The 19,126-nt window shown below is 37.4% G+C and overlaps 2 protein-coding genes across 2 annotated transcripts; one reads left to right on the forward strand and one right to left on the reverse strand.

Moving 5' to 3' along the window:
* The first annotated feature begins 317 nt into the window (after positions 1-317).
* rbm28 (RNA binding motif protein 28) lies at positions 318-16,733 on the forward strand. Its single transcript, XM_030136668.1, has 19 exons — positions 318-672; positions 1,334-1,480; positions 1,557-1,663; positions 1,779-1,854; positions 1,946-2,038; positions 2,125-2,196; positions 3,947-4,049; positions 4,132-4,452; positions 4,545-4,654; positions 4,735-4,808; positions 4,910-5,045; positions 6,666-6,730; positions 6,840-6,998; positions 8,155-8,304; positions 8,920-8,994; positions 9,084-9,165; positions 9,384-9,519; positions 9,984-10,098; positions 16,286-16,733. Exons 1-19 carry the CDS (start codon positions 555-557, stop codon positions 16,424-16,426), a joined length of 2,280 nt encoding a protein of 759 aa, XP_029992528.1. The 5' UTR covers positions 318-554; the 3' UTR covers positions 16,427-16,733.
* Positions 16,734-16,790: 57 nt separating this feature from the next.
* lepa (leptin a) lies at positions 16,791-18,847 on the reverse strand. The gene is made up of 2 exons (XM_030136671.1): positions 18,071-18,847; positions 16,791-17,981 (listed from the first exon to the last, which is right to left on the reverse strand). The coding sequence occupies exons 1-2, from the start codon at positions 18,215-18,217 to the stop codon at positions 17,646-17,648; spliced, it is 483 nt and encodes a 160-aa protein (XP_029992531.1). The 5' UTR covers positions 18,218-18,847; the 3' UTR covers positions 16,791-17,645.
* Positions 18,848-19,126: the final 279 nt, after the last annotated feature.

Raw genomic sequence — 19,126 nt, forward strand, 5'->3', positions numbered from 1 at the left:
AGGTAGGTGATTGTGCTGCTATTGCATTCCAAAATTACTAAAACTCCCTATTGTACTGGTCCTATCAACTGACTGTTTTCGCTAGTCTGTTCCTTGACCAAAACAACACAAGTATGTCAAACTGCAGCAGTCAGCGCTTTCCGGATTTTGTGTGAATCTACAGACAAACACATACACACACACACACACACACACACACACACAGAGGCCACTTCTATAGTACAGATAAAAGGATAGGGAATATTGGAAACAGTCCCCCTCCAGGACACTAGGTGGGGCTGTTTCTGTAAATGCACGTACCCTCGTTAAACTGTACCGTAACCATTTCCGATGAATTTCCAACATGGCGGCCACTATATCGTAAACATGCGACACAGTTTGGAATCTATGTATGCTGAAGTTACTCGATTCATAGCATGTATTCGTCTGTGTGGTTCGTGTGAGGTGAACTATCTAAAGGCCGCTTTTTCACATAATTCACCTGACAGTTTCGATAACGGTTTCGTTGAGTACATTCAGTCTAACTTTAGCTAGCAGCACAGTTAGCTGGAGCCATGCCTTCGCAGACCATTTTCGTCCGTTCTTTACCAGTTTCAGCTTCAAATGATCGACTTTTGGAGATATTTTCAGAAATTGGGCCCGTTAAGCAATGCTTCGTCGTCAAAGAGAAAGGTAATGGTTTAACTGGTATTAACCCGTTCATGCATAATAGTCACTACAGTGGACAGTTATTCTACAGCTGTCTTTTTGTGTATTCATGGGTTTTGTTGTTTTAGTTCCAGTGGACACTTACGCACCATCCCATACACTGTAATTCACACCATTACTGTAACTTTGCTGTTCTGGATAAACCTGTTCTGTAGTAACATGTTTTAAATGAATTGAAAACTTTCATTAAGTTGTTGGGGGTTTTTTTGCATGTTGTCTCCATGAAGTTAGTAATAACTAGTATTAGTATGTGTTAAAATGTGAGAAAATATCAGATTAGCTGAATGAAAACTTTTTTTATTTCATAGGTTTCACATAGTGTGTCATTTTCTGACGATCTTTGCATCAAAAATTAAACGCATGGTGTCCAGCTGAGTGGACCTTTTTGCAATTTTTGAAAAATAGGTTCATAAAAAAGTTCAATCATACTGTTTTTTCATGCCTAAAGAGGAATGAAAACACTAGAAAAAAATCTCGACTAAGGTTCTCATAATTCATGCATGAAAGGGTTAAAATATACATCATTAGGGTTTTTTTCCTTGTCTTCCAACTTGTAAATGTGAAATTCCTCATACATCTTTGCAAAAATGTCAAAGTTCATGACATATTGATATCTACAAACCAGGTACAGACAAATGTCGGGGTTTCGGCTTTGTCACGTATGCACTGGAGGAGGACTCTCAGAGAGCCTTGAAAGAAATAATAGAATACGATGGACAGAAGCTTTCTCTGTCAGTGGCCAAAAAGAAACTTGGAGACAAAAGGAAAACAGGTATGTATGAGTAGTAGTGATCAGGAGGGTCCCCCACAGAGTTTGTTCATAACACTGTCTTTGTTCTTTTATCCAGAACCAAAAGAACCCTCTGAAGCACCAAAGGAAAAGGAACAGAAATCTCAAGGTTTTAGGAAAAGTAAACTGAAAGCCAGACTCATCATAAGGAATCTCAGTTTTAAGGTACTCTACAGAGCCAAAAAATGAGATACAGTCTTTATTTCACACTTCATTACCTTTAAGAAATGTTATAATACTGGTGTACTCATCTTAACCTCCATTATAAATCCTGTTATAGTGTTCAGAAGATGATCTGAAGGAAGTTTTTGCCAAATTTGGAACCATCCTTGAGGCCAAAATTCCTCTGAAACCTGGTAGGCAGTTTTTAATCAGAAGTGCAAAGCTAAATTATCATGTTGTTTGTTTTCTGTTTTCATTTAATTATTTGTGCTGTTTGGATTACAGATGGCAAGAAACGAGGGTTTGCATTTGTCCAGTTTAAAAATGTGTCTGAGGCATCAAAAGCCCTTACGGCTACAAACTTGAAGGAGATTAAAGGTTAGAGAATTACACTTCATGTCAAGGTCGGTTTTACTCAGCACATATTGATACTGTTTTATTAAATTTTATTGTGTCATTGACAGGCCGACAGGTGGCTGTTGACTGGGCTGTGGCAAAGGACAAGTTTATTGCCACTCAAGGTTCTTCTGGTGGAGGTACAGTCATTTTTTTCATAAGCTTTACCAACTTTAGCGTCAAGAAAAGTAACTTGCAAAAAGTTGTTTTGCTTGTTGAAAATTAAATCAATTTATTATTTCCTATGTGCTTGCAATGCAAGGCACAGGGGACTATTGTTCGTCGTATTTATTATTTTTATTTTTATGACTTATTATTATACAAAAAACTTTGAAAAAAATTGCAGCCCAGACCGTTGGAAATAGACCAATACATGTTATTACAAAAATGTGCAGCCTGGTCTCGAGAGATGTACTATGTATATGGCTTGACATTCCGATGCACGGATTTTGTTAAAATTGCGAAAAACTGATCAAATTTTTCCATCCGAAATGAGTTGGGCCATTTTCAAGTGGCTACCATTGCCAAACGATTTGTGCTAGAATTATTCTGTCAACGCACAAATGTTTGTCTTGGCCCAAAGATTATCTGTTTGGTCACGTGGTAATGATATCACTTACGGTTTTTGCACAAAAATGCAAAAAAAAAACAAAAAAAACATTCATTTTCAATGGGAGCGACAAAAAAGTCTGTTTTCTGGCCACTACTGCTTCACCATACTTTCCCATACAGACTTCATTTAAACTTTAAAACGCAGGCATTTTTGTCATCTCTCCAAAAATGTCTGTGGTATGAGGATGGGGTTTACAGTTTTCAGTAGGTGAGTCTTCAAAAACCCCTGGGTTTAGTGAAAATCTGATCTGCTAGAGTGGGTGATGTCATCACCTAGAGTGGAGGAGCAGCGAAAATTCACCTGAAAATTTTCTGAACAACTCGCCCTCCCGACCAAACGATAAATAGGAGGTGAATGATCTTTTCAAAAAATGTAGCCACGGTTCCTGGGCTTCATACGAACCCATGTTTGAAGACCTAGCTCTTTCTAAAGTGAAATGACAGGCAGTAGTTCAGAGGCAGATCCCTCCTCAGCTCATATTCAAATCAATACAAATCAGTGTTAAACGGATCGCTGTGCTCCTGGTGAGATGACTGTTTTTACACTGCCATAACTCGATCATTTCTCACAGTACTCACAAAAAAAACACATCTGTGTGTTCCCCAGGTCTGTCTGACGCTCACGATTATGTTAGTTTTCACCTATCATTTACGGTTTTCCCATAATTAGCAGCTGTTCAGGAGCTGTTTCAGTCATAATTGAGCATGCTGGTGTCTGTCTCCTCAGTGCAGTGCACTGCTCGTTGTCATTCTAACGTCACATGTGGTCTGTGTGACACAGCTGCAGACTTTTAAGATAATTAAGGCTCCACAAAAAAAAATATACTAATACAGATACAGTACAATTAAAAATAAGTCTAACTAATAAATAATGAATGCAATAAGAATAAATATAAAAACATGTAAATATAATTAAGCTGAAAAACTTTCCATAAATTCTCTCTATGAAATGAATGAGCTCACCTGGGATCACGTACACAGACACATGGAACTATTCAATTAGAGGAGCCTATTGAAACACTGCTTTAACAGGACTGACAGACTGTGGGAGGGGCTTCTCGTCTGAATACAGGTCTACAGAAAGTCTGTGGTGACGGCAGTCCACAAACACTGACACACACATTCACATATGAAATGAATGGGAGATATTTCTTGCTTTAACATTGCACAAGTCCACCGATCCGGCAAGAGGCAAGCACACGGTTTACATTTCCTTCAGGAAATGTATGGAAGTCTAGTTATTGTTACCACTGAAACACTTTCTTTTTTTTTGTGTAGGAAATAAAAATGTAGCGGATGCAGCTACAAAACAGTCAGACTCAGAAAGTGACTCTGAAGATGAGGATGAAGAAAAGGAGGCACCAGCACCTGAGAGCAAAAAGTGTGACCTTAAATATTTTTATTTCTTTATATTCCACTTGTTTACAAACTGGTTAACAGTTTTGTTGCATGTTTATCTTCAGGGTTGTTTCAAAAGCCGCTGTGCAGCAGAAGAAAACACAATCGGATGATGATAGTGACGAACATGACAGTGATGAGGAGGAGGACGAGGATGACGATGACGATGATGACGACGACAATGATGATGAAGAGGAAAAGGAAGTGGAAGAAAAAGATGATGATGATATGTCCCAGGAAGCAGAAGATGATGATGATAGTTTCGATTCAGATGAAGATGACGATGATGATGACGATGATGATGATGATGAATCTGATCAAAAGAAAAAGACTCCAAAGAAACCCCTCCCTTCAGACATAAAAGAGGGCAGAACAGTTTTCATCAGGTTAATTTTTGTTTCTGTAACTTAAATGAGAAATTGCTTTCAGTTGCATGATGCTAACCTTGTCCCCCGTGTGTTTCTGCTGATTGTTTTAGGAATCTTTCCTTCGATACAGAGGAAGAAGGCCTGGAGGAAGTTCTTTTACAGTACGGAGAAATGAATTACATCAAAATCGTCCTCCACCCAGACACAGAACATTCAAAAGGTAAGTCAGCAGTGCTTGGGAGACGCAGTTGTATCTTTTATTTGTTTGATGAAGTCACTTCAGCTTTGTTCTTTCATCAGGTTGTGCGTTCGTTCAGTTTAAGACTAAAGAAGCAGCAGAAAGATGCATAGCAGCAGCACAGGATGAAGCAGAGGTAATGTCTAACACTCATTCTCTTTTATACTTTGTGATGTGTCACACTTGCCATTGTGTTTTTGTCCATTTTTTGATTGTTTTCTATCTGTTTTGATGCAGAATGGAGGCATACGAGTGGATGGTAGAAAGCTGCTAATTGTGGCAGCAGTGACCCGAGAGGATGCTACCAAGCTCAAGACGAACAAGGTGAAAGTAGAAACAGGCACGAGGAACCTGTACCTGGCCAGAGAAGGATGTAAGAATGTAGTTTTTTATTCTTTTCTTCTTTACATTCACTCCTATAATTTCTCTTATTACACCTACAGTCTACATCATAATACTGGATGGGCTCAAAGCGTGTGTGTGTGTATCAGCATGATTCTGACAAATGTAGACGTTTTACCTGGCCAATTTGACACCTACAGTTGAGGAATAGTCCCGTCTCCACATTAAATATCTCAGCAAGTTGACAGGACCAATATTTTGGGAGATATTAGACATTTGGAATAAAATAAGCTCAGTACCACGCTGCATGATGGGAAATGAAGTTAAAAACAGGAATGCCATATTTATGATTCTGACAAATTCAGATCTTTTTTACCTGGCCAATTTGGTACCGACAGTTGAGGCATAGTTCCATTTCCACATTAAATAACCCGACAAGTTGATAGGACCAATATTTGGGGGGATATTAGTCATTTTGGAATACAGTAGCCTTACAATCACGTTGCTCAGCTGACGGGAAGCACACTACCACACTGCATGATGGGAAAGGAAGTTAAAAACAGGAACGGCGCACTTACTAACTTTGGTCCCTAGATATCAGTATTAATATGACCCATGGTAACCCACAGGTTAATGCGCTACTATATCATATGTCCTTTAAAAAATAAAATAAGCAGGGTCTTTATTTACCTCCACTGCCAATGGTAGCAGGCTATATTTGAAGTACGCTTGGATTAGAGGCAATTGTTTATTTCGGATTCCTTCTCTTTGTACAATATTAATGTAACACTGGTCATATTTTAGCACCACACCTCAATTTGTTCTGCCTCCATTTGTCCTATTAAAATTACACTGTTACTGCAAACTCAGAACTTGTTGCAATTATTTCAAATTAAAATCCCTCTTACATGTTAGTACACATAAATCTGTGATTACTAGACAAGTTTTCAGTACAGTGTGGCACTCATTTGCTACTCTATATTACAGAATGGACAGTAGATTTAGGGTGCATCATTTGCAAGTTCTCACAATTAATCTTGCTGTGATCAAATTTTATTCCAATGATCAAAACAGACACTTATGCAAAAATATTTAGTCATTCTATAAACATATAGTGCTTCCCTCTCAAACTTGAATATTCAACTAGAATAGTATTAAAGGGGTCATATTTTGCTAAACCCACTTTCATTAGTCTTTGGTACATTTATTTGTGTATTTGGACCCTAATAGTTCAAAAGGTTTGAATTTGAACCCTCCAAGTGCTACAAAGCTATCTTTATATTCATTTTGGCAAAAATCAAGTGGATTTCTACAACCCGTTTTAATTCCTGCTTAATTTGTTACGTCTATAACTAGTTATGTCACGACATTTGCGCATATAAGGTCAAGGCTTCCGACAAACATTTCTCCGAGTACGCCATAATTGTTTGTCAGCAGCAGCGGTTGTAGTAAAAACTGAAAATATGTCCAAACTATATCCAGTATTAATAATCTCCAATTATTAATATTGTTAGTAAAAATATAGTTGTGATAATGATCTGTTTATGTGGATTGTAATTGGTTTAGTTGCAGCTTTCCTTTAGATATTTAGTTTCAAAGTCTGTCCTTTTTATGTGTTTTTTTTTTTTCTGACTCCATCTCTTTCATCCAGTGATCCGCGCTGGAACGAAAGCTGCAGAGGGCGTCCCTGAGGCCGATATGATCAAGAGAGCTAGGGTTAGTTTATTTAATCTTTTTAGACCTCTTTTTCTAAGATACAAACACTTTTTGAGACAGTAGAGTATTTTTATTTACTGATATGTTTGTTGTTGTCTCTTCGTCTTAGTTTGAAGAATTGAAGAGGACCAAGCTTCGGGACATACATGTTTTTGTGTCAAAGACTCGTCTTTGTGTTCACAATCTACCCAAGTCAGTGGACAACAAAAAACTTAAAGCCCTCTGCCTACAAGCACTAAAAGGAAGCAAAGGAGTCCGCCTTACAGAGGTGAGAAACAATAGACCTTTTGTCAAATACAACTGTCTATATTAGCTTTGTAAAAAATGTCTGCAGTGAAATGTAATGAACATTTAGATCAGTGGTTCTTAACCTTGTTGGAGGTACTGAACCCCACCGGTTTCATATGCGCATTCACCGAACCCTTCTTTATTAAAAAATAAAATATGATTTTTTTCAAATTCAAGACACAGGTATATGTTTTACTGGTGCACAAAATGAACCGTGCATTAACATCACTGTGTTCAAAGAACAAAACCAATACAGTGCATGAACTCACAACAAATTACATACCTTTTCACAAAGACATGACCTTTTTTAATACTACCACACTGAAATGGTTTTAATTTTTGTATTCCAATAATGAACTTATTGTATTTATGCTATGTATCATTTTTAACATTTTAACACACACCCATCACCTAATTTCCATCAGGCTACAATAATAATGAATATGTACTGCAAATCAGTGTGACTTCTGCTGTTGCCTTTGAGAGACCAGTTCAGAAATGCGTGGCTTCACCTTGGCAAGTGCCACTCTCTTGTCATTTTCACAGGAAAGTCTGTTCCTTTTCTTCGTTTTCATGTCCAGCATCTTTATTACGGCACTAGCTCGGCTTTAGTGTAATACGATTTCTCCATCCGCGACGGTGCGTCGGTCGTCACATGATTGTAACTGACCAGTGCGGTGACCGAAAATGTAAACAAACGCTACACATGGCTGCCTCCGTGGTTAACAGGAAGTAGCAAAAGTCATAACAACGATGTGGAAAATACTCAAATAATTCATCGTCAGACGAGTGGAAGAGATTATAAACACTTCTGGATTGTGTTGTAGTGTTATAAGCAACAACAATACACTGCGTATATTGGATGTCAATCAGAGAAAGAGTCTCCGAAGCCATTTGTTTACATACACGGACCTAGCCCGACACACACACCCAACTAATGAGTCGAGTGTGTGTCTTGACCTCCGCCGAACCCCTGAGACTGACTCACCGAACCCCTAGGGTTCGATCGAACCCAGGTTAAGAACCACTGATTTAGATATATATCAGTGTCCACTAGGGGGTGGTGGTGTTCTGTTTTACCAGGATTTCCATTCCTGTTCACACTGTTTATGTTTGTGTGTTTTGTTTCTTTACAGTGCAGGGTGATGTACGACAAGAAGCCAATGAAAGGTCAGACGATGGGACAGTCTTTAGGTTATGGATTTGTTCAGTTCCAGGAACACGAACACGCTCTCGGTACGCTCCGTTACCTGAACAACAATCCGGACATCTTTGGTTCCCACAAGGTATATTTTTGCTGTGTTGTATTTCAAGGATGAAAATAGTCTGCATCATATTTTTCTGTGGAAAAAAGTAGGCTTTGTGCTTTGGGTTTTTTGTTATTGTGTTGTAATGTAACACTCAAATTTGCGAAAGAAAATAGAGATTTGTGTGTTTTATTCACATCATTATCATGGTGTAAAAAGTTGCCAGTTACATAGTGTTTCATACTATAACAGATCTTCCGAGCTGATGATTGAGGAGCAGATAGCTGTAATAGATAGTCTATTATAGTAAAAACAGAACCTGGCTGACCTGGCATGTAGAGCTCTACATGTGAAAGGTCTGACATTTGTTTCTGCAAGTCGTCATTCACGGGGGGGATTTCATTGCTGCTTTCCCACTTTATTTTGTTTCATGCATTAATTAATTGAAAACAATCACTTTAATGGTCCAAATACGGAGAAAACATATGATTATTGGCTAAATTTGTTCGTTACAAAAAATTTTTCACCAGTTTGAAGCATAAAAGTACCACTCTTATTATAATGCACAAACAAAAAATGCACATGTAAACGCATCTTGTGTTTATTAGTTTCTCAGACTGACTATGCTAACCCTAATCCATTTTAATCCCATAGAGACCTATTGTTGAATTCTCCCTGGAAGATTCAAGAAAGCTCAAAATGAAAGAAATACGACAGCAAAAAAATAAGGTGTGTATGTATGACATTGACAGTTAAAGGTTAGAAATGTTGTTTTTTTTTCTCTCGCTAACAATTAACCCTTGTTCTTTTATCTCCAGGAGAGTTTCCAAAATCGACCTGGAAAAGGTGGAGGGAAAATGAAGTCACAGATGGCAGGAGATGAGAAAGGACCTACAAAAGGTGGAAATAAAACCCAGTTCCCATCAGATTTACGCTAAAAGGGAGAGATGAATGGTGTAATACAGATGGACTGCATTTATATTATGTGACAGATTGTTTCATCCTTTCTGTCTCTAACTCATTTTAAAACCAATCCATTTACTTTTGATGTTGCTTTTTATTTACATTTTTCTTACTCATTTTAGTTCAACTTTCGGTAACTTTTCTGCCCCTTTCAGCTCCTCAAAGCCAGAAGAAGGACAGACAATATTCTGGGTTTCAGACAAATCCTGAAGTAGAGCATGTAGACTTGGAAAATGGAAAGAAACGGAAGAAAATTCTGCCATTCCCTTCTCATCGGGGGCCTAAGATCAGGTACAGTTTTTATTTCCTTTACTAGTCTCTTATATACAATACATTTCACGTCTCTCAGTGTATCAGCATCATTGACTTTGACCATAAAACTCATCGCACCTTCTCAAACAAATGTAAACCATTCCTTTATATTTAATTTTTTTTTTTTTTACAAAAGCAAGGTGTATGTTTCCCAGTTATAGCACAAATGGAATTTATGGTAAATGAATAATGTGAACCCTTGTGTCATGTTTTTTCTAACTTGAGAGAGACTTGCCTGTTTTGTATTTACTGCCTATTTTCTCATGACTTATTTTACATAATAGTGGTGTGTTTTACTTTCAGTTTTTTTGAGTTAAGCTTCATCTCTTCTAATTTATCAAATAGTCTGCAATCATGGAAGAATAGTAGAGAAATAACTGACTGAACTGATGCATCGGGCTGAAAAGGAAAATCAAACGACTGTCATTGTTTGTGTTTGGCAGAATGCGAGACAAAGGGAAGCAAAAGCCTCCACCGCCCAAGAAAGGCAGACCTGGATCCAGCAGGAGAGACCGCCAGAGACGACACATCGAGAAGCCCACGCAGCCCAGGAACCAGGTTTACATGCATTTTATTGTTTAGAATCTATGTAATTTGAGTTAACTTGGGCTAACAGATGATTGTCATGGAATAATTTATTAGAAACTACTAAAAACGTGGACGTTTGAGAATATTGGACCGTCTAAGGCAGAGCATTATGTTCAATGTCACCCTGGAAAATACAAGACTCATGTTTATATTGAATCTACATTTGAAATGTCTTAACCCATAAAGACGCAAACATCCACTGGTGACCAAAACCATCTACTAATCTAAACTGTTTAATAACTTCTGATCCATTAATCCTATCAATCTATGTAAATAATTGGCGGAAAATACAGTTTTTCGTCTTTTCATGGTCATGAGATACGACCCATTTGGACGTTCAGAGGCCCCATAGTGAACATGGAAACACCGTCATCTTCTACAACATTGATTCAACAGTAAAACCATGGAGTTGGATCAACGGCATTGGATGGAGATGCTTGTTTTTACGTTAAGTTATTGATGTCTTTGCTGAAAAAGTCACTTTTCCTATGTTTCTATTATAATAACTCTCAACTTTAATCTAAGGTTTTATATGCATCTACATGATCATGATGATTTTACTGGAAAAATGCTAAATACAGAGGATAATATTATAATAAATGGTGACAAATCATTTAAGAAAGGTTAAATATAGACAAAAATTCATTTGGGAACTTCCACAAAAGTAGCACTGGGTCTTTATGGGTTCATGGGAGTTGAGTACAGTTAATGACAGTGTTAAATCATTCCCAAACTTCCATTCTATGTAAAGTATCCTGAAGCAGCACTTGATGATAGCTTCCTCTGTGTCTGAATGTTCCAGTGAAAACCATACTGACTCATTTTATGACAGGATTTGGCAGAAAAACACACACAAACCACTGTAACAGTAACAAATGAAACCAACTTGCCCAACAAAACTATCCCAGAGACACTTCTATAGTAGAACTGGGCCGTTTGCTCTTCATGCACTCACTGGAATACAGAAATTAATATATGTCTCTTTTCCTGAATGTAGGTAAATGCAGTTTCTATCAGTGTTGTATAGTAACAAAGTAATAATACTTCACTACTGTACTCAAGTATGTTTTGCGAGAATTTGTACTTTGCTGAGTATTTTTATTGTTTACTTTTACTTCACTACATTTCCTAACTCAATTGCATTGATAGATAGATAAGCTTTATTACAGACTCATGAACCACACTAAAAGATAAACAGATAAATACAACCACAATAAAAAAACCTTTCTACTTTCAAGAGGCAGTCATACCAGTGTTTCCAGGACTGAGATGTATAATGTACAGCACTATATGCAAGATTAGTTTAACTATAAAAATTACAGTACTTTCTGAAGGATTCATAACATTAACACATAAACTTAAACATCAGATTTCTCAAGACAGCACGCAATGAATTTACTTGATTAGACACGAACAAGACCCAAACATCCACTGGTGACCAAAAGCATCTAACGATCTAAAATATTTAATAACTTTTTGTCCATTAATCCTATCAATTTATGTAAATAATTGGTGTAAAATACAGTTTTTTGTCTTTTCATGGTCATGAGATATGACCCATTTGGATGTTCAGAGGCCCCTTAGTGAATGTGGAAACACCGTCATCTTCATCTGGATGGACACACTGGGTTTATGTTCAGTTAATGATAGATTTGCTTAAAAAGTCAATTTTTCCTCAGTTTTCTTTGTCTCGGATATAATAACCCTCAACTTTAATCTGAGCTTTTATGAAGAGCTACATGATCAGTAAATTAAATATAAGAAAATACTTGATTTTCACTGAAAAAATGCTGAATACAGAGGATAATATTACAATAAATGGTAATAAATTATATAATAAAAGGTTAAATAGAGAGAAAAAAATCATTTGGGAACTGACTCAAAAGTTACATTGGGTCTTTATGGGGAAAGGGGGAAAAACATAGTTCAGAGTGAGATCTAAAATGTTTGATATAGGTGATTTGAAGGGAAATAAATTAACAATCATAGCTGAAAAAAAGTTGCCCCAGACATCAGTGATGAACCACTGTGTAAGATTCAGTGTGGTCTAGTGATGCAGATTGTAAACAACTGAATACCAGACCCGCACACTTCTAATTCCTGGGATCTGTTCTAGAACTGATGTCTGGTTTGTCTATAACTACTGTAGAAAAATAGAACAAAAAAATGCCTGTGTATATGTAGGGCAGAAAGTGAATAATTGCAAATATACTCACATACCACCAGTGTTTCAAACCAGCAGATGCTCTTCAAGTAAAAAGGCATTTTTACTCTAACCATGTCACTTGGAGGTGTAGCAAAAGAAAACCACAAGATGGCGATCAGTGCTTCAGAAACAGGACACAACACCTGAAGACACAGAAACAAACCAGTGTTTATTTAATCAACAATAGGTTTTATGTCAGTTACCACCAGAAATACAATGAATGAATTAATGAATGATCAGTCACCTCCTCAATCAGGCCTTGTTATAAGTCTCAGGACAATATTCACATTTTACTACTTTTGTCATGAAATTAAAACAATATTAAGATTATTTTTGCAGGTGTCGCATTCACATTGTACAGGGTTACGAGGTCGTCATCTAAGAGACTCCTTTGAAAAATGAGTTTGTCCACTAGGAGCTGTACAAATGGGCAGACTGCTACATTTTATTTTAACCTTCAGTGATTTTTATTACTTTGGTCTTGCACCATAACACTTTGGCTCTGAATGTGTGCACTTGTTTTTTTTTCTTCCACTGTAGAAACATGCCAGGGTTACAGGACCTGCTGCCTTTGTAGAATAAGAACAAATGACCCTTGTTAAACTGATGAAAACCCAACCGTTCATCGTAAGAACAGATTATACACTAATGAAAGCATACTTATGAAAACTGTATTCTATGTCAGTTCATCAACCTCCCTAATTTCTACACACTGGTCATCAAATTTTCATACTTTTACTCATTGGGATTTTGATGCTTTAGCGCCCCCAAGTGAAAATGTAGTAAAATTCCCTCAATAATACAGTATAAAATAAAAGGAAAATCACTGGCACAGTAAAGATAGACTAGACAATTTCCACACGTGGAAATCGTGAGAGGGGCTCGGGGTGGTGATGGTGGTGGTGGTGGTGGTGGGGGGCATGCCAGTTTGAGTCCATGTTCAGGCTGAAGCAGCATGTAGCTGGACAATGACACTGAGAAATGTTGGAGAAACACAGCAGACATGACAGGAGACTGTATTCATTAGTTTTAGTCATGTGTGACCTGATTCGCTGATGCTGATCACCTGACACCTGAGCTTCAACTGTCTGTGTTCTATACTCTGTCTGCAGCTGAGAACTGAAGAGCTGTGTGTGTGTGTGTGTATGTGTGTGTGTGTATGAGAGACAAATAGTTTGAATCAGTTTATTCTATCAGTAATAGGAGGACAAGGAGGAGTAGAAGTAACAGTAATAGTAGTAGTAGTAGTAATATTTTTGGTAGTAGTAGTAGTAGTATTTGAAGTAGTAGTAGTAGTATTTTTAGTAATAGATTTTGTAGTAGTAGTAGTAGTATTTTTAACAGTAGTAGTAGTAGTAGTAGTAGTAGTATTTGTAGTAATAGATTTTGTAGTAGTAGTAGTAGTATTTTTAACAGTAGTAGTAGTAGTAGTACTAGTAGTATTTTTAATATTAGTGGTAGTAGTAGGAGTAGTATTTTTAGAAGTAGTAGTAGTAGTAGTAGTAGTAGCATTTTTAACAGTAGTAGTAGTAGTACTAGTAGTATTTTTAATATTAGTGGTAGTAGTAGGAGTAGTATTTTTAGAAGTAGTAGTAGTATTTTTAATAGTAGTAGTAGTAACAGTAGTATTTTTAATAGTAGTACTTGTAGTGGTAGTATTTTTCGTAGTAGTAGTATTTTTAGTAGTAGTAGTCTTTTTATTAGTAGTGGTAGCAGTAGTAGTAGTATTTTTAGTAGTAGTAGGAGTAGTAGTAGCAGTAGAAGTAGTGGGAGTAATGTTTTTAGCAGTAGTAGTAGAAGTAGTAGTAGTATTAATAGTATTAGTAGTATTATTATTAGTAGAAGTAATACTAGTAGTAGTAGTAGTAGTTGTAGTCGTAGTCGTAGTAGGATTAGTAGTAGTACTGGTATTAGTAGCAGTATCAGTACAGTCTCACACACCCAGCGTTGCTATGGACTCTCCAGGGTTGCTATGGGAGCAGAAACATGTCAGACTGATTAGGTGTACTGGACACGCTTGGGACACAGAGCAGACGGGCCGTTGCCGCAGCAACGGCGCTGCACTGACACACCCAGAGAATGAAAGTGACACACAGAGCAGCATGAATAGGCTTAGTGAGTCACTCAGAACACGTCCCGGAAAAATGCTAATTACGGGAAAACCATAAAAAATAGGTGAAAACTGAAATGACCGTGAGCGTCAGAGAGACATGGGGAACACACAGATGTAGGGTTTTTTCCCGTAATGTGAAAAATGACTGAGTTAGAGCAGTTTAAAAACAGTCAACTGACCAAGACAAGAAGGAATCCGCTACAATGGAGAGTTAATGGAGGAAAGAAGGGATGAGCCTCCAAACTAGTGCCTGTCATTTCACTTTAAAAAGAGCTAGGTCTTCAAACATGGGTTCATATGAAGCCCAGGAACCATGGTTACGTTTTTGGAAAATATCATTCGCCTGCGATGCATCGTTTAGCCGGGAGGGCGAGTTATTCAGAGAATTTTCAGTTGAATTTTCGCTGCTCTTCCACTCTAGCTCAGGGGTCAGCAACCCTGGTCCTAGAGAGCCACTGTCCTGCATGTTTTAGATGGTTCCTTCTTCCAGCACACCTGATGGTCGTTACCAGGCTTCTACAGAGCTTGATGATAGGCTTATCATTTGAATCAGGTGTGTTGGAAGAGGGATACATCTAAAACATGCAGGATAGTGGCTCTCTAGGACCAGAGTTGCTGACCCCTGCTCTAGCGTGATGACATCACACACTCTAACTCAGGAAATTTGGACAATTTTCACTCAACCCAGGGGTTTTTGAAGACTCGCTTATTGAAAACCGTAAACCCCATCCTCATACCAACTACATTCATGCGAAGACGACAAAATACCTGCGTTTTAAAGTTGCAATGAAGTCTGTAGGTGAAAGTATGGCGAAGTAGTAGCGGTCAGAAAAACGTGGACTTTTCTGGCTGATTTTTTCCTCTCCCCATTCATTTCTATGGGACTTTTTTCGCATGTTTTTTGCGAATAAGTCTGCGAAAAATTCACAAATCTCTACGAAAATAACATAGCCCACTATTTTCCGATGAAACCGCACGTTTTGATGTATAATTTGCAGGGGTCTTTCCAACGGTTCGGGCCCTCTTAATGGATGAAATTTTGTCCGGAAGATGAAGATGAAGAAAAATAAACGCACGGAAGAACGATAGGTGCTCGTGTCGATGCCCGAGCCCCTAATAATAAAACTTCAAAGTAATAACACATTTCTGTGCTGTTGATTTAGTTTTCATTATTCCATGTAAACGTATTTAGTCTTATCAGTCACATTCAAACCTTTACGTCACATGATTTATAGTCTGCGTAACAGAAACTTCCTGAATGCTTGTTAAAAGTAAAATATAATTTAACAGTAGAAGGAGGGAGGAGAATCATAGAAATTGGGACAATAAAAATGATTTTCCTTCAGTAATGAACATATATATGTAGAGCTTAGAGACAAGTAAAAGTGTAAATACAATTAAAAGGACTCTGATTATACATAGAATTTTAGTTTCTTAATACTACTTCTACTACTACGAATAATAATAATAATAATAATAATAATAATAATAATAATAGTAGAAGTCATTGTCTGTTTGCAGTTAAGTGGCCACTGTAGGGTTGAAGCAAAAGGATCTGCACCATGGAATGTATTTTAAGATGTTTCTTTGGTGCCAATTATTTTCTGTTTTTTTATGTTCATTAAAGAAATTAAATTAGTAAATTGTGATAAGTATATCAGGAATCATTCTGTCCATAAAGGGAATGTAACATTAGATGTAATCAACAAATGTAGTTCACATGACGGACTATATATTTTGTACAAATAATGCCATCATCCTCAGACACAAATAAAAAGTTGACTGACAGTTTTGATCAATTGAGTCGCACCACCTGACTTTTTTTTTTTTTTTCCTAGAAGTTTCAAGGAGGACAGAAGAGTTTCAAGAGAAGAGACGGAGATCGTTTTGACAGCCTGGTGCAGCAGTACAAGAAGAAACTAATGGGAACCGGTGATAAAACCCTAAATGTAAAAAGAAGCAAGTGGTTTGACAGTTAAATATATGTACGTGTGCTTTGTATTTGTGTTTACAGGAAAAATGTTGAAGAATTAAATTTGTAGGGTGACCACAACAGAGGACCTGAAGCATTGACATCCTTTAGATGAATGCAGTGGCTCTGGATAAATTAGATTTGTGTAAATTGTACAGTTTATGAAGTTTATGTTTTGAGCTGTACTGATTCTTCTTTTCCTTCTGTAATTCTTTCTCCTGTGTGTATCTGATATTTTTTACCCTTGCTCAACAGATTAGAAAATTGTGAAAAGTTTATTCATCAGTGACTTTTTATAAAAATATTTGAATTTATATTTGATTGCCTTTTTGGATTCAATTATTGCCAGTTTGTTACAAGCTCCACAGATTTAATATAAAAGCAGATGTTTTAACACAAGTTAATGATAAGCAGATGACACTAGATAAACACATCCCACTCATGACCCCTGAATGTACTGAGATAAACACCCACAACCATATTATACATTAGCAGGAACTACGTGCCTTTTCACATTTGATCTTTATACAGTACATAAGAAAACTCACATATTACCAAAAAAAAGTTTGACTGAAATATTTATTCATAGTTAGAAATCCAAACATTGTAAAAAATATTGTACAAAAATATACAAAATATCATATCAAATATCAGGTCAACAGATACAAATGGATTGTTTTTAAAAAGTGGGTGATATTGCACAGAAAGTGACAAGTGGCCTCTGTGGTTTTCCTTTTCCTCCTTTTTTCAAGTTTTCTTAAGAAATACTTCTGCTATTTTTGGCAGGTTTCAGCCTGTTTTCCGGAAATCTGACGTCATCACACACTGACGTTTGCTTAAGCTGCAGTCAGTTAACACAGCTGACTGCTGATACAGAGTTGCACATTTTGCTGAGATTTTTGTTGATATAGTGGTGTCAAAACAATGTATGAACACATACATTTATGAGTTCATATTACATATAAAAGTCCTGCATAAATCACAGTTGTTTCAAACACCCCAATTAAAAGGCCATTTTTGCTACCAAATACATATTATGCAAATATATAAATAAATACGTATATAAATAAGTAAATATTCAAGAATAAAATTGCTTCGAAACAATAAAATAGTTCAACGTGGCCAAACGAGAAGTGCAAAGTCAGACATCCCTGATGCAGACTTCACAAATCCTTTCAGAAAGTTTGGCCCAAAGCTTTCAAACATCAGATTCATTGTCAAGTCTATCAGCAAGTCTCGAGATGGTCCAGGTTTTTCATTAGCTGACTGAGGTACTCCTTGACCCTCATGAGAGCCTCCATGCCCACAGTGTGAATGAACTGTTTTCGGCTCTGCAGCTCCTGCAGCGGCCCAGGCACCGAGGGCTTCAGCCGCTGCTCGCTGCAGTGACCCTGGCTCCACAGTTTCAGGTAACCAGTCAGTGACGAAATGTCAGACTTCACCTGAGGGACTCCGTTAAAGGTGTCTGAAATCAGGCTATTGTATCCCTCCAAGACCATAACCACAGAGGAAAGTCCATAGGAGTCATCAGTTGAGGGACTGATGGTCAGGCCAGAAGGCACCTGTAGTGCAAAAGGGAACATGAGTCATTCAGGACTTCAAAGTTTTAGACACAGTTAAGTTTAGGTCCAGACAGATGTGGCATAATTACCTCAATGTTGTTTATCCTCCCCACCAACTGATCAGCCATCCTTTTGACTTTTAACTTCATCTTTACTACTTCCGCTGACAGTGGAGCAGCTGAGCCCACAGTAAAAACCTGGAGCAGGGTGATCAGCATGGCCACGCTGTAGTACATATTTATAGTATTTCTGCAGATGGACAGAAGTAAAAGCAGTGCTGGTAGTTCCTAGAAGAAGAATCACAAAAGACATGGTCAGAGATTTCTCCTTTTATTTAGATTTCACTTACTGCAATATTGTGTCATCTCTCCTAGACAGCAGGCATGAGTTCATATCTGTTTGTCATCATCCGGTAATTTACACAGAGTATTTGATCACTGCAGCAAATATTTGTAATAGACACACCTGTGAATTTCTAACTGTGTCACAGGTACAAAGATCATAGACTTTGACTAACACTATTATCAACTCTGGACAAGATAGAAGGAAATGCAAACTCATAAAAGCCTAGACTGACCTGAGCTACATGACGACTGTCCATAAGTCAACAAAAAGTTCTTTTAAAAAATGACCTCACTTGTCGCTGACATAACTACACAACTTTTACAAATAAATCAATCAGGCACACAAACTAAAACACCGAGATGCTGATAAATACAGTGTAAGAAAGATCCTCAGAAGTGAAATTAAATGTGAAGTATGTGAGATGAGCATTGAGATAGAGATTAGAGTTGACCTTACCTCGGCTGGTGTCTGTTCGTATGCCACAGTTAGGCTCCATCAGTCTATCTTATAGTGGAGGGATGTTGACTCATCTCTTACTCACCCCCCCCTTCTCTGACCCCCCACTTCCACCCCCTCACTTACCTCTCCCCATCCCATACTCCTGAGTCCCCTGGTGGTACTGTTGGAACTGGAACTTCAACACATACAGTAACACGTTATTGACTTGCATAATTCACTTGTATCAAGTTTGGGAAGTGTCTGTAAAAAGATCTTCACACTTAACAGTTCAAATAAAAGTTTATCTTACTATCTTACAGTAGTACCATCACTGCTACACATTTAGCACAGACTACTAAAAA

Source organism: Sphaeramia orbicularis, chromosome 6, assembly GCF_902148855.1.
Source record: "Sphaeramia orbicularis chromosome 6, fSphaOr1.1, whole genome shotgun sequence".
Classification (NCBI taxonomy): Eukaryota; Metazoa; Chordata; class Actinopteri; order Kurtiformes; family Apogonidae; genus Sphaeramia; species Sphaeramia orbicularis.